Source organism: Coptis chinensis, chromosome 4 (genome assembly GCF_015680905.1).
Source record: "Coptis chinensis isolate HL-2020 chromosome 4, ASM1568090v1, whole genome shotgun sequence".
In the NCBI taxonomy this organism is placed as follows: domain Eukaryota; kingdom Viridiplantae; phylum Streptophyta; class Magnoliopsida; order Ranunculales; family Ranunculaceae; genus Coptis; species Coptis chinensis.
In genome coordinates, this window is record NC_141459.1 from 36,416,259 (window position 1) to 36,432,352 (window position 16,094).

General features: G+C 36.3%; 2 protein-coding genes across 3 annotated transcripts; one reads left to right on the plus strand and one right to left on the minus strand.

The window, feature by feature from the left end:
- The first annotated feature begins 1,095 nt into the window (after positions 1–1,095).
- On the plus strand, positions 1,096–2,041 carry LOC147503361 (uncharacterized). 2 transcript variants are annotated; one of them, XM_086603958.1, is made up of 4 exons: positions 1,129–1,217; positions 1,298–1,522; positions 1,652–1,858; positions 1,949–2,041. In XM_086603958.1, exons 1-4 carry the CDS (start codon positions 1,203–1,205, stop codon positions 2,024–2,026), a joined length of 525 nt encoding a protein of 174 aa, XP_086460084.1. In that variant the 5' UTR covers positions 1,129–1,202; the 3' UTR covers positions 2,027–2,041. The 2 variants fall into 2 exon arrangements, with proteins under 2 accessions (XP_086460083.1, XP_086460084.1); XM_086603957.1 differs by having other exon boundaries at positions 1,096–1,522.
- A 4,607-nt stretch (positions 2,042–6,648) lies between these two features.
- LOC147503362 (uncharacterized) lies at positions 6,649–7,074 on the minus strand. Its single transcript, XM_086604806.1, has one exon. The coding sequence runs from the start codon at positions 7,072–7,074 to the stop codon at positions 6,649–6,651; it is 426 nt and encodes a 141-aa protein (XP_086460932.1).
- Positions 7,075–16,094: the final 9,020 nt, after the last annotated feature.

Sequence of the window (16,094 nt, forward strand, 5' to 3'; positions counted from 1 at the left end):
GATCTATTGCCGAAGGGTATCTTGCCGATGAATGTTTGAATTTCTGCTCAAGATACTTAAATGATGGGATTGAGACTAAGTTCAACCGGCCAGGGAGGAATGAAGAGTTCCAAGTCGTTGGATAAGATGGAAAGTTTTCTATTTTTTGTGGAAACAGTCGTGCTTTAGGGAAGGGGACGTTTCGGACTCTAACAGACGATGAGTGGGAACAAGCTCGTTTGTATGTGCTAATCAATTATGAGGAAGTGGTACCGTTTGTTGAGTAAGTACACCTTATTGAAATTGTGCCTTTGTTAACAGAAATATTATTTATAAACACGTTACACGATCCTTTGAATTTCTGCTCAAGATACTTAAATGATGGGATTGAGACTAAGTTCAACCGGCCAGGGAGGAATGAAGAGTTCCAAGTCGTTGGATTAGATGGAAAGTTTTCTATTTTTTGTGGAAACAGTCGTGCTTTAGGGAAGGGGACGTTTCGAACTCTAACAGACGATGAGTGGGAACAAGCTCGTTTGTAGCATTACACGATCCTTATCTACAAATGAACCATTCATTCTAGCATCTCAAGCTGAATAGGTTTTTTATGTCCAGGATAACTTGGACGATAATTGGCGAGTTGTGTTGAAGACGCTTCCAAGGGACTTGTACGATATGGGTTCAGTAGTTGAGTCGATTGAAGATAACACGTCTTGCATGCACCAAGATGTGGATAACGACATAGCTGACAACACACACGACATTGATGGTTGGACTAGGAGTGAGATTGATGGAGTAGAAGTTGATGTAGATATTGTTGATGAAGATATGGTTGACGTTGTTGAATGTGATGAAGACTTCATCAGTGATAGTGATTGTGAGGAAGACATCATTGATTTCAGTGATGAAGATGAAGACGACATTGATTTCAGTGATGAAGATTAGATGTAGTTTGCCTTTTTTTGTGCTATTTTTTGTTTTGGGAGTGGTTATTATCTGATTTTAGTTTGCTTTATTTCATGCATCCTTTAATGTTATATATAAACATATATTTTTCACTAATAACTTTTTTTTATAATAGTTTACTAATGATTTAAAGTAGTATCAGTTAACAAGATTGTAATATATTTGTTTCTAGTGTATTCAATTGTTTTACTTCAATGAATTATTTTTTCTGACGATTTAGACAGGTGCAATGGTAAAACTCCGACGAGAGGATCCTAATGGTGATGAGAGCGGTACGTTTAACTAAGCATTCAATTTCATTATTGTCTGATGTTTAATTAATGTAGCTTTGGGTATGTGTACAGCTGGAAAGTGGGTTAGAGGCACTTCTACCCTTCCTAAGGTATTTGACCAGCCAAAAGGCTCAAAGTTAGAATTGAGATGGAAAGATAAACAACCGGTGGGACCTCGGAAACATCCAAGCTTGTTCTCTGAATCTATTGGACTATTAATAGCAACAGCACGTCGATTTGACTGGACAAAAAATTGGGAGCTCCAAGATGGAGGCCACAAACAGTGGTTATGGGATACCATTAAGGTATGGACATTTGGAGCTGCACACACTTGCTAATAGAAAAACATTGTTTGTTTCGTTTCTTAGTAGAACTATGATTCATCATAAACATATATGCAGAGCATTGTTTAAGCTTTTAATCTCTCATTTTAGGAGTCATGGGAACTTGAGGAGACCTGGAAGGATCCAACTTTGGGTCCAATTTTCGAGGACGAATTCAGAAACAAAAAGAGTAAATGGAAAAGGAACTTTTATACTCGCTATACCACATATGAAGAGCGTCTAAGCCATAGGACACCACAACTATCGCCAGAAGAGTGGGTTCAGCTTGTGGAGTTTTGGGATACTCCAGAGCATCAAGTAAGAAAAAGTAGTGTAACATTTAACTTAAATATTTTTACATGGTACTATATTGACCAAGATCAATTTGTCTGTATTATGTATGTGTAGGCAATTTCTAAATGTAACAAGGCTAACCGTGCTAAGCAAATAGCGAAGCACACTGCTGGAAGAATAAGCTTTCCCTAGTTTGAAGAGATAATGGTACATATTCTTATTATTTTTATTTTCCTACTGCGGTATTGAATTTGACTAGTAACAATTAGAAAATTTCTTTATGTTTGGTTAGAGTGAAGAGGCTGGAGCACCCCCTTCCCTAGGAGATCTTTTTGTGAGGACTCACACAAGTCTAAAAACGCATGACGCTCTTGATGATCAATTAAGAGATTACATTGTATGTATGAGTTTGATCTTGGTAATAGCTTCAGTTTGAATATCTTACTCGGTTGTATGTAATATCATGTGCATTTTGTTTTTTGGAATACGAAGGACAAAATGAAAGAACTAGTAGGTAGAGATGAAGAAGGGACACAACAACCTCTCACAAATGAGATTTATAGGCAAGTGATGCCTCCAGAGCGGCATGGACATGTGAGGTTGAAGGGATGAGGTGTAACACCAACCAACTATTTTGGCTCCCGGTTATCTTCAGACAATCGCATGAATGACTTGGAAAACCAGGTGGCTGAAATGCAAAGAGTAGCGCAAGAGAAGGAAGAGGAAAGACAGTGTGAGATTGAAGAGATTAGGAGGCAAGCACAGGAAAAAGATGAGCAAAGGCAACGTGAAATGGATGAGATGAAGAGACAATTAAATGCACGAGATGTGGACATGGAAGCGCGACTTATGCAAAAGCTCTTGGAGATGACTGCAACTTGTTTATGTCCTTTTTCTGATTAAGTAAGTCAGTCCTTACCTTGTCATCTATCCTATCTTCTGTCCCTTGCTTGTTTTTCTATTTATATGTTTGCGCCCCCTCCTTTTCTCCGTCCTTATCTAAATGGAACCTGGGATTGGACGACGTTCGTTCTGCCTTAGTTCCTAATTTAGATATTTCATCGCTCATGGTTGTTTTGAGTGACATATTCTGTAACAGGAATTAAATGGAACCTGGGATAAAAATGGGAACGAGGGAATTGCTGTGGGCAGAGTAAGGATTAAGGGGATTGTTGTTGGGATAGTGGGCAATAGTACCACAGACAATGGTGGCAATGCGACCTTTGGAATAGTGGGCATCGTAGGGATTGTAGGGATTGAAGGCAGTGTAGGCAAGTTAGTACTAGGCAATGGTGGCATTGTAAGCTTCGGTAGAGACGGAATGCTTGGGAGAGAAGGCAATGGTGACATTTCCACGCCAGTTTCCACCCAAAATTTCTCTTTTTTTATCCCCATTTCAACACCATCAATTATTCACCGTCACTTCTCCTAATCCAATTCAGCAGCACTACCACCTCTCCTCCTCTCGCACTTCTTCTTCGAGCTGCAAGTGTATCATGCATGCCGATTACACTAGTATATTTAGTAACATTTTCTTCACAAAATTGTCTTACTTGAGTTGCACCCATACAACTCTAGTATTACTTGTTGCTTGTTGACCTCCTCTGACCTTCCTTAATTAGTAAGCAAGGAAATAAAAAAAAAAAAAAAAATGAAACAAACAGACAACAGTCATACTAAAAAAATCTAGGAACTCATATCCTCTGACTCTTTTTTAACTCTTGTTTAGGTTCTTGTTCTATTTAGAACCATTCTATTTACTGCATAATGAAAAAGGCAGAAACTTTTCTTGAAATAACAACTAAAACTCAAATATGGGAATGTGACTAAAACATCTTCAGTAGACATGGTGATTGAAAGTACAACAATTCATCTTCTTCTTGGGTATGTAGCAGTAGCTTTTGTTTTGGTTATTTACACACTTTAAGTATTTGTACTGAACTGCTACTGCTGCTTCTATGTATTTGATTGCAGGCCTATTATAACTCTTGTATATCCTTTGTGAGTTACTTCCTTCCACTTCTAGCATATTTATATTTTTCTTTTGTCTGAACCTTTGAATAATGAGAAATTTATATAAATAGATAAATTTATATAAAAAAAAAGTTAGTACTAGGCAATGGTGGCATTGTAAGCTTCAGTAGAGACGGAATGCTTGGGAGAGAATGCATTTGGCTTGTTGGCAATGGTGGCAATGTCATTGTAGGCAGAGTTGGAATTTCCAGCATAGGAGTAAATGTAGGCATTGTAGGCATAGGCATAGTAGAAAATTCAAAGAGGAATATGAAAAAGGACTGCTTAATTACCTAGGGCTTCTACCATTTTATTTATGATATGAGATATGTTTGTTCCTTTCGCTGTTGGAGGAGAACATTCTACCGTATCAAACGGGATTAAAGCATGGCAGTAGCGATATCCTATATATGGTTGGTATGGATTAGATTGATTGTTATTTCCTTGTTCTTACTTGAAGGTTAGATCAAACTAAGATATATTATAATAGATGAGTTTGTATCTTTCTTCCCTTTATGTTTATAGAGGGTTATAGGAATACATAATGCATTATAAGCCATTAGCTCAATCCCTCTCTGGATAGTCTCTCCTTTCGGTTTAGAGCAAGCTAGGATGTATTCTATCAAATAATCTCTCTCAAGTGATAGCTCTAGAAGGTAAAGACATGTTAGAATGTATTAGATGGGCTGCTGCTAGGCCAAGGGAGTTCAAGATTTCTTGGGGCTTAATGCATTAGGATCAAGACCTTTTTGCATAACAAAACTCTATCTTCAGAAATTTCCAACAAGATATGATATGCTACACAAGAAGGTACCAGATGTTGGGCACTCAATTGCATCTATTTGGTTGTGTCTGTTATGTTCACATGCCTGAACCGTCCAAAGGAAATGCAAGAAAGCCAAAAGAAAGATAGCTCACCCCCCCCCCCACAAGAGAATAGATAAGTTGTATTAAAAAAACAGATACGCATGTAACCCTTATTTTAATTAGATCCTTTAACTATCTTCTTGTAGTTTAAAGCTATTTTTATGTCTGTGTGTGCGCACTAGTAAAATCAGCATTCTATTAAAACACTAAACATATATGGATGCAGTCTAATAATTGATTGATATGTGTAGGCTTGGAAGATATATGATAACAGATGGCTAATTTTGCAAAGGTGGTACAGGCAGGTATGTAAACAGGCAGTATATGATATATATTCATATGATGATTCACTTTCCATATGTTGGGCAGCACTTTATCTTGGTACGTAGTATTTAATGGGGTATGTTGATTTTATTTTTCTTGAACTTCAAGATGTCTTAAGGACTTTGCAATAGGTGGCGCTTGTGAAATATATAGAATGTGAATTTTTCTCTCAAGACAACTTGGTTAGGCATTATTTGGTGGTAGCTAGGTGTGTTGCAGTAATATGAAATTTATCTTTTAGGTGCTGCTTATGACAATTGCCTCTTAAAAGCTTAATTAAGACAATATGTTGCACTCTTCATCTTGTTGTTAAAAAACTACGTACTCAAACTTACATATAGTAGTGAATGTGAAGTCATGAACACTTGTCCCCCTTATTCCCCACCCTTAATTGTATGTTTTACGATGAGCGGAATTTGTTGTTTGAAACTTAACTAGTGTTATGTGGGAGTGCCTTCTTTTCGACTTCTTCCTTTAGAATTATTCACTGAAGCGACCTATAAAGAAAGAATACTATTTGATCTTCTATTTCCACCACTTACCGTATAAGGATGGCATAGTTTATTTCTCATGGTCAGCTTGGCTCGATACAAGTTGAAAGGTTATCCTAACAGCATTTCTTCTCATTGTATGATATTCTTATCAGCTAAGTAAATTTCTAGTTTTGTACACACTATTTTTGTTCTATGTTGCTCTCTTTCACAAGCCATACTGAACCTAACCATTTGCTTGGCTTTAAATAGCAATCATATGCATGTGTTTTAACTTTTAATCAAATGTATTATGAACTTTTAAAAGTCACTTCATTATGCTCAAATGACATGAGTTCTTGCATATTCTAAATTTGTGGCAAATAATGTTGCTTGTTTTTGCAGAGAATGAGTACGCATTGATGCCTTCTTGTACATAGTTGATTCCGAACTTCATGGTTTTTGAGATTTTGGTGTAGATTGGATAAAAAAAATAGTAGTGTGATATGCATGCGTGCTGGTTGATTTTGAATTTCCATCATAAGGATTTTTAGTGTAGATATTTTGAGACTTTGTTTTGTGAGATTGAAATACTCCAAAAAAATGGAATGTTTCTCTTGGTACTGATTGTAATTGGGTTATCTGCCATTTGAAATGAAATTTCAATTTAGATTCTTCTTTATAGCTTCATGTTTAGATTCTTTTTCATAGTTTCATGATGGTTTTAGAAAAAAAAAAAAAAAAAACAAAACGCACACACTTTTTGCCGCGGCCATTTGTGGCAAGAAGAATAACCAAAAGCCAGGCCCAACAATCATTTCTTGCCACAACGGTGGCAATAAAATACATCTTGCAGCGGCCCAACCCGGGACAAAAAGAAATTACTTTATTTTAAAAACAAAATCAATTCAAATGTAAACCAACTTCTTGCCACGGCATGGCCGCGGCTAAATGTATCATCTTTTGCCGCGGTGGCAAAACTGGTGGCCAAAAACTTCTTTCCACTAAAATACTGCCACCACCGTTGCAAAAAGTTTTCCCACGGAAAAAGACACTTTGCCACGACTTTTAGACATTTTGCCACCAGATCTGGCCGCGGCGAAAAATCATATTTTTAGTAGTGCCACGTACTAAAGGAGCCTACAAATGAGAATTGATGACTTGCAAATAATGTTGCCAACATGGATGGCTCTCTATAATTGCAGGCTGCCCAAAAGGGTGTTGCTGAATGTACTTTTGAACATTCTCTGATGTCGCTAATCCTTCCAAATACATCCTAATATCACCCCCATGTCCTAACGAATTGTCGTTCTTATTACGAAAGTCATATGAAGTAGGGAAGATGGCAGTGTGTGCGGGATTAAGCAATGCTTTATAAGGAGAATCATCGACGAGGAGACTGTTCGATTCATTGTACTCTCTCTTCTCCCAAGGAAGATTTGGGTCATTCTTATCCCAAAGTTTGACAAGTTCTTTCAACATCAAAGGCTTCGCATTGTTCTCAACAGTGTAAAACCCAGTGGTAGAGCAATAGGATTGGTCCCAACAAAATAACAATTGGGACATCATATCGCCCATAGAAATAATGAGCACACCGTCCAAATTTTGTTTTATCCTTGATGACCAAACACCAACATTGAATCTTTAAAAACAAAACTTCAGGAAATCAACACAGGACGACCTCTTTAATATTGCCTTTCCATAAATGAACTTGTTGGCAATACAATTTGAAGAAAGGTCAAACTTGTTACCTATGTGAAGAAGCAAACCATTGACATCAAGAATGAGAAGTTTTCACTTTGTTTTACTGATCAATGGTCTTTCAATAAGCAAGCCTTCCATATTCTCTGATTCGAGCTCTTTCTTTTTGGTGAGAAATTGTCTCTTAGTAATTCCACAATCAGCATCACGCTTGTCAGCATCATCACCCTTTTCACCTATAACCATTCCCTTAACCATTACAATATCAACTTGTTAGCCCTGTTAATATTAGGTGAAAAAGATAGGTATATAATTAGAGCTCTATAATTAAAGAGGTTAAATGTATTAATTAAAACTTATATAGCATGAGCAATGTGAGGATGACTTAAATTCTTGATGTCAATTGTTTGCTTTTCCCCCTCTTGCTGGTCCTTCTTTTTCAACTCTTCCATGAACTTTTTATTATCTTCTTTGCACAATAGAATGTCTTGTTCGAGTGTGTTGACATTCTTTTTCAACTCTTCCTTCAACTTTTCATTGTCTTCTTTGCACAAAAGAAGTTCTTGTTCATGTGTGTTGACCTTCTCCCTCATCTCTTCCTTCAATTGTTCATTTTTATCTTTGCACAACAGAAGGTCTTGTTCTAGTGTGTTGACCTTCTCCCTCAAAATTTGGTTCTCCAGTCTTATTGACATGGCCTCATCATCTTCATTAGTCATAGGTTGGACAATCATTTCTTGATCAGAGGGTACAACGTCAGTAGATATGTTCTGCAACAATGTTATTTCCTCATCTATTATAGCTTCGGCATCAACAATTACCTGATAAATTTCAGCATCAACAATTAGTGTTTGAAATTTGGACCATGAACAATCAATAGTCATACTCTTATTGGACTATGAACTTTCAATGTTCATGCCTATTTGGGGGTATGAACACTGATTGTTCAAAACCAATGGAGTATGAACAATGATTGTTCATAACTACTTTTGGATATTAATAAAACTAATACTATTGTATATTTATACACTAACACTATAGTGTGTATTTATACACTTCATATAGGTTGAAATCTACCTGATCAGAGGGTACAACGTCACTTGATATGTTCTGCAGCAATGTTATTTCGTCATCCGTTATAGCTTCAGTATCAACAATTACCTGATAAAGTTCAGCATCAACAATTAGTGTTTGAAATTTAGACCCTGAACAATCAATGTTCATACTCTTATTGGACTATGAACATTCAGTGTTCATGCCTATTTGGTGGTATGAGCATTGATTGTTCATTACTACTTTTGGATATTAATAATACTAATATTATAGTATATTTATACACAATACACTAATACTATAGTGTGTATTTAATCTGTTCTAAAAATCAGTCTAGGCGGCAGCCTAGGCGGTTTCTAGGCGTTAGGCGGTGCCCAACCGACTCGCCTAGGCCCTAGTAGTTTAAAAAATTAGTGGACCGACTATGCGGGTCTAGGCGGACCGATTAGGTGGGCAAGCCGGGTCTAGGCAGCTTCTAGGCGGTCAAGTCAAGTTTTTTTTTTTTTTTAATGATTAAATGTCAAAAAATAAAGGCCCGTGTAGGCCTAAGATTTGAATGAGTTTAAAAGAATTAAGTCTAATGTAAATTATTTGCCACTATAACAAAGAGTATGTTTTTATATAAATTCAATATTCCTCAACTATTACACATTTTTGTAATAAGTATCTTTGTTTGTGTTTATTTTTTGAGTTATGGTAAATGATTTTCTTTATTTCTTGTAGTATATGTGTGTATTACTATTTATATTAGGGAAAAAAACTGCCTAGCGCCTAGCCTGTGTAGGCACTGCCTAGAAAGCCTAGGTGCTAGGCGCTCTCCCACCGCCTGACTATCGCCTAGCGTTTTTTAGAACACTCACTATTTATACACTTCATATAGGTTAAAATCTACCTGATCAGAGGGTACAATGTCACTGGATATGTTTTGCGACAATGTTCTTTCCTTATCTGTTATAGTTTCAGCATCAACAATTACCTGATAAATTTCAACATCAACAATTAGTGTTTGTAATTTGGACCATGAACAATCAGTGTTCATACTATTATTGGACTATGAACATTCAGTGTTCATACCTATTTGGGGGGTATGAACATTGATTCTTCATAGCCAATAGAGTATGAACATTGATTGTCCATATTCAATGGAGTATGAACAATGATTGTTCATAGCCAGTTTAGTGGTATGAACAATATTTGTTCATAACTACTTTTGGATTTTAATAATACTAATACCATAATATATTTATACACTAATGCTATAGTGTGTATTTGTACTCTTCATATAGGTTGAAATCTACCTGATCAGCTTTTAACATGTTGAGTGTTGTGCTTGAGAATTGTTCAATCAATTTCTTCAAATTCCATCTTGCACACCTTGGAAATTTTCTTTCATGATTTTCCACCTTTTTATTGAGTGTGGTGTGCTCACATATCCAAAACTACAATGTGTGTGCTGAAACCCATATTTAGGGCAAAAAATGTTATACAAACAGGCATTTACAAAGATTTCATATATGAACAATCATTGTTCATACTCTACCAATTGTTATAAAAACATTCAAACATATATTAAGGAGATGCAGTTGAAATACTATACCATAAACATTATTGTGCATCCATTGATCATCTTTATCTTCGTTTTATTGTGTTTGTTAGCTGCAACAATCAATTCGTCGTGTATGGCATTGGGCCAAGACAAATTTCTCAATGATTCTAAGTCTTCTACAGCCTTGATTAAGGGCCAAGTTGCTCTGTAATTTGCGTTAGCAAAGAAGCAAGTGGTGAACATGTAAAGCGACATCAGCCTTGAGAAATCTTCAGCTGAATGTTCATCATTTGTCTCATTCAAGGTCTGCAATATTGCACCAATAAAATCAGCCTTGTTGATTATTGATTTCTCCCCAACACCCACGTACTTTGATATGAATCTTGTTTTTTTCTCTTTAGAACCGATATTCTCTGTTGGATTAAAAAACATTTCTGTTACAGGCAGCCCAAACATTAGACTTATCTCCTCATAAGTCAGCTTTAAACTTTTTCCATCTATCAAAGATTCATTAGAGCTGTTATCATATTTGTCCAAGAGATCAAATATTTCTTTGTTGGGCTTGTTTACATTATCTTCTACAATCTCCCCTTCCCACAATGCTTTAAACAACAACAATAATGGTGTCTTCTTCATTGCCTCAACATATTTTTCTGGAATTTTCTTTTCCTTTCGAAGTTTTACTAGATTTATCATCCAGGAGAGGCTGCTCCGTAGCTGACGTGCTGGTGCCTTGATCAATACTAGTTCCTTTCCCTGATCTTCCTTCTCCTCCTCTTCCTTCTCCTTTTCACTCTCCTCTTCTGCCTTCTTTTTAGAAACTATTTTCCTACTCTTCTTTTTAGGAACTACTTTGCTGCTTAACCATTTCTTCCTTTTCTTGGTAGGAGTGCTACTCGATTCTGGCTTCTGTTGCTTAGTTGCAGATTTCAAACATGTTGTTTTCCCTGGGGACTTATTTTTCTTTGATTTGTTCTTCTTCTTTGATTTTCTTTTCATCCCTAGGAGTAAGGCCTACAAATAAATGAACGTAAGATATCGAAATTAAAAAATAGCAAAGTATAAACATTAGTCTGTTGATGTATGGTTAGGTATGAGCATTCACTGTTCATAGTTCAATGATATAAACATTGAATGTTCATAGTCCAACAAGAGTATGAACATTGAATGTTCATAAGAGTATGAACATTGAATGTTCATACTCCACTAAGAGTATGAACACTAAATGCTCATAGTCTAATAAGAGTATGAACAATGAATGTGCATACATATATTTCCTACCATTCATATCTTAATATCCTAACATGTAAACTGTGCAAGCCATGAAAATCCTAATAGTGATATGAACAAATATTCATACATAATGTTCATATCATTTTATAGCGAAAAAATCACAAATTTCAATAATTATAACATAAAAAATATAATTCAACATCATTGAAATGTACCTGTAATGGTTGTTCGTCTTCTTCCCCGTCCTCAAGTTGTGAAAATAACACAATTTGTTGGTCTAATTCATCTTGGTGTTCTTCACAATAAATTTGATTTTGAAGTCTTAGATTTGAGCAATTTTCAGTGTTGTATGTGTTCTCTTCAATCCACAATGGTGATTTTGACATTTTGTTTTGTTTTGATGGAAATTTGAGATTTTGCTTAGGTTTTCGGTTTGTGGAGAGTTTTTTGCGGGGGTTTTTTGTTGAGCGTTTTTTACGGGGATATGCGGGGGTTTTTTATTGTGTACACGTATTCAAGGGCAAACTTGAACTTTCCCCATCCTTGTCCTTGATAGTGATTATGAAATAAGTTTGGGTTTGGGAGTGATTATTTCACTCGGTCTCTCATTTATGCGCCAGAAACTCTTCTCTAAACTCGATCTACTGGCTTCCAAAAAGTAACAAGTATTCTCTTTAGTCTCTTAATTATTTTTCACTCTTCTTGTTTCTAAACATATATACTTGGAATTAGGGATTTAGAGATATCACCTGCGACCATTCCAAACTCCTTTTTCCTTTTCTTTTTTTCTTTTGTTGCATTGTTTTTATTAACATATGAGGGCATTAACTTGTTAACTTATTTGGTTGATTAGTTTTCCTCTTATTTTTATTTGCCCCTGTTAATGTGTTTTTTGTGTTACATACTTACTTATAAGCATCCAAACTGATCGTTCATTTTAAGATAGTTTCATTGGAGTATACTCAATCTTTTAATTATTATTTATTTGAGGTGGTTGCACAGTTTAAACTATGTTTTTATATAAACAGTAACCACCTACAAATAGGATTATGCATCACAAAATTATTTTAAATGTTCTAGTGGTGGGAGATGATCCTCACTTGGTTACAGCTGACATCTAAATGATTACGTTGCAGTGCTTCTACTAGAACCAAAAGAAGTGGTTTGCACAGAATGGGAATGGTCATACCGCCACGGACCAGTAGTCACTTGTATATGCAAGATGACCATATATCGTCGTTACTTGTGGAGGGAGTGGTAATTTATTTCGATTTCTACTATGCTTTAATTTTATTGCACATATTGATTCACAACCAATAACTCATGTAAATGATAAACATGATCGTCCAGGGGTTCATACCCATGAGTACACTAAAAATTTACATCAGTGGAAGTTATCTGGAGACCAAAAGATGATGGTTTCAAAAATGGGGCTTCAATACCTTAGAAAAATTCAACATTTCCAAGGGGACAGAGAGTTGATATCTGCTCTGATTGACTGATGGATACCTGAAACCAATTCTTTCCACTTCCCGTCATTTGAACTTACAATTACTCTTCAGGATGTAGGTCATATATTAGGCTTGAACATCTTTGGCAATACCCTTGTTGACAACTTGGACTTGAGTGCAGAAAAGTAAGAGGGAAAAGTGTTGATATCCGATGGTTGACAGATACCTTTTCCAATGTTGGATCTGAACATCAGACAAGGGCCACAATTGCATATGTCCTGTACCTCATTGGAAGCACCATATTTTCTAAAGGAGAGGGCAACTGTGTCCATACCAAGTACCTACAATTTTTGAACAATATTGAGTCTTGTGCCATGTATGCTTAGGCTTATACTGCTCTTGCGTATTTATTTAAGGCCCTAAAAGGAGCATCAATCCGTCGTACACCAAATGAGTGCGGGAGAGGAACAAATTCAAATTTTTTACTCAACTTGTATGGTTCCTCTACATTGTTGTTGGTACGTATTGTTGGGTATAGTTGAACTTTTTTGGATTAATTGTATATTGTGGAATTGATGTAACTTTTAAAATTTTGACTATAGACTTGGTTTTATGAGAGGTTCCGCTTGTATCCATTGACTCGTGAACCAAAAGTTGTATTCCCTGTGGCTTGCAGATGGAAATATACCAGGGATCGACCTCGCAGGAAGCAATTGTATCAAGTTATCAGAGATGAGTTGAACTCACTCCGTGAGGATCAAGTTAGTGTCTTATCAGTACCAATAATTTATAAAACACATTATGTTTGGCATACTGTTACTAATATTAATTTGTTTCTTAGGTTGTCTGGTAGCCATGGGATAAATGGCTGAATACTCCTGATTTTGCCTTTTTGTCTTCACTCTTTTTCCCAAAACCTACATGGCTGATCCACTTCAATTATGTAGAGAAGTATATGCCTAATCGTTGTATGAGGTAATTTGGGTTTCAACAATGTATACCATCCCCGCCAGATAGATAGGACCATGAAGCGAAATCGGAATTCATGGAAAGATGTGTTAGGGAGTGGAATGATTGGTGGATAGGTCATTGTGATCACGTAGTAGACTACTCTCAGGATATGAGTGAAGTGTATCTAGATTGGTACCTGGATCACTGTTTGACTCGAGTTACACCACTGGCTTCTGGTGAGTTGTTGTTCATGGATAGATCGAATTGAGAGGTGATTTTTTGTGAATATATTAGTTTGCTCTATACCCCAACTTCTACTATGATGTGACAAATGACTTGAAAAAAAATTAAAATTGGTGTTCAAATAAATAGTCTGATGGTGACCTACCCATGCCCTATTGTTGTCAATCTATGATAGACTTGTCATTACAATAGTCTCGTTATTTTTGTTTACTTATGGTTAATTCTATAATTGATGTAATCATTAACAAGTTATTGTAAGTTTCATCTTTCTTGCAGAGGGAGCGCTCTGTTCAGTTTGCAAAGTTGGTTGAACCAATACTGCTAAATACTTATGATCAAGAAATCCCTCCACAGTTGCATTCGATGCTTGCGGAGATATTAAAAGATTCCTCAATACATCAAAACCCATGTACGAGTAGCGAGCAATGTGACCTGACTGCAACTGATCCTGGATTAGTATCAACTTATACAAGCTCCGATAGTGGTGACACGGACGGAGAGGCTGAAGATGACAGTGATGATGATGCTCCAACTGGTGACACTTTAGCCACTCATCTTGATAGCAAATCCATTAGGGCCCATTATGGAGGGATTTGGGTTGGTAAAAAGATGAGAGAGATGAAAGTGTGGGTGTACAATGGTGGTAAAGTTGTTGATTCTCCAGAGATGCAGCTTAATGAAATGACAAGAGCGAAGTTGTTTAATTAGATACGAGAAGTTATTGAATGTCCATCTGATGAAAATGTTATTGTTTGTTGGCTGGTTAGGAGCATGAAAATTATAATAGAGACTGACGACGCGGTGATAGAGTTCTTTGCCAATTCAGCTCCTGACGAAGATGGGCTCGTTCATATTTATGTGGACTTTGTGCAAGATCTGACAGAGACGGTCCTACCAAGAATTCAACCAACCAGCCAAGACGGTGAGTATTCCTTTTCCATCTTGACTTGTCATTATCAAATGATTTTCCTAAGTTCAGTGGGTGAAACTAAGAAGGACTGAAAGACTAAGAGTATGAACTTTCAGTGTTCATGAATGTTCATAGTCCAACAAGATTATGAACATTCAATGTTCATAGTCCACTACGAGTATGAACACTGAATGTTCATAGTCCAACAAGAGTATGAACATTCAATGTTCATAGTCCCCACTAAGAGTATGAACACTGGATGTTCATAGTCCAACAAGAGTATGAACAAAATGTTCATACTCCTAGTGGACTATGAACACTGAGTATGAACAACAAAGGAAAGGAAGGAGAGAGAAGAAATGGGACCCATGATTGTCCTTAACTCATTACTAATTTCGGCTCTTGAGTTCTCAACTCAAGCTCAAAGCCATATTCCTTCTGAACAAAGTACATGGCTGTCCACCTAAGCAAAAAACTGGCCATTAGATTAATTGATAGGACATGCTATTTAAAGTACGAAAGTGAGTAAATTGTGGTGAGTAAACTGATCCTTTCCATATATCTATATTTCTTCAGCCGTTTGAGAGTTAGTTGACTGTGAATTTGTTATTTACTTAAATAGTTCAATTTGTTATTTCGGTATATTAGAGGACATCTGATATATTTGACAATATAACTAAAGACAATATAGTGTTCTTAATTATATTTTATTGTTTTTCACATATACTGATGTTCTGAGGCATCCAGCTCCATTGCCTAATTCCAAAATTGTCAAGGAAACACAAGCAAGTGCAACGACAGTGCAAGGGGCATCCGATTTTCAGCAAGAAGGACCCTCGGTGCAGCAACTACAAAGAGATGTAGTTGACATTGGCAAACAAAAGAAGGAGAATAAGCGGAAGCTTGGTGTTGAAGAGTCAAATTCCACTCCTAAAATTGCCAGGATTACAAGATCGATGAAGCATCTGGAAGGCTGACATTTGTGGAGTTTTACGCCAAAGCAATGTTACATTGGCATAACGTTTCTCTTCATAAACAGACGAGTGTTTCTCTTCATCAAGTATTTTGGCAATGTAAATAATCAGGTGATAAAGTTACAATCTGAGTTTGAAGTGTGTTAGTTGGCAGCCGATGCAAATCCATAAGATTGTAAGCTTCTTCAAGACTTGGAAACTAAAGAAAGATGTTTAATCAATGCATAATCAAATAGATTCCATGGCAGCTTAAGGATAGAATCAAATAGATTCCATGGCAACTATGTCCCAATCGAAATTCAATTATGTTACTATTGAGACATCTGCATAGCTTAAGCCATGAAAATCCATGAAAACATATAATCAATCAATCAATTAGTATATGACATTTACGTTAACATAATGCGAAATCCACGTCAATCAATCCTCCCTACATCAATTGTAGTAGTCATTTACCAAAAAATGAAACCCAACAGAGACTCGACTGTACAGAAATGAAAAGGTGCCTTGATTGCATACATCCA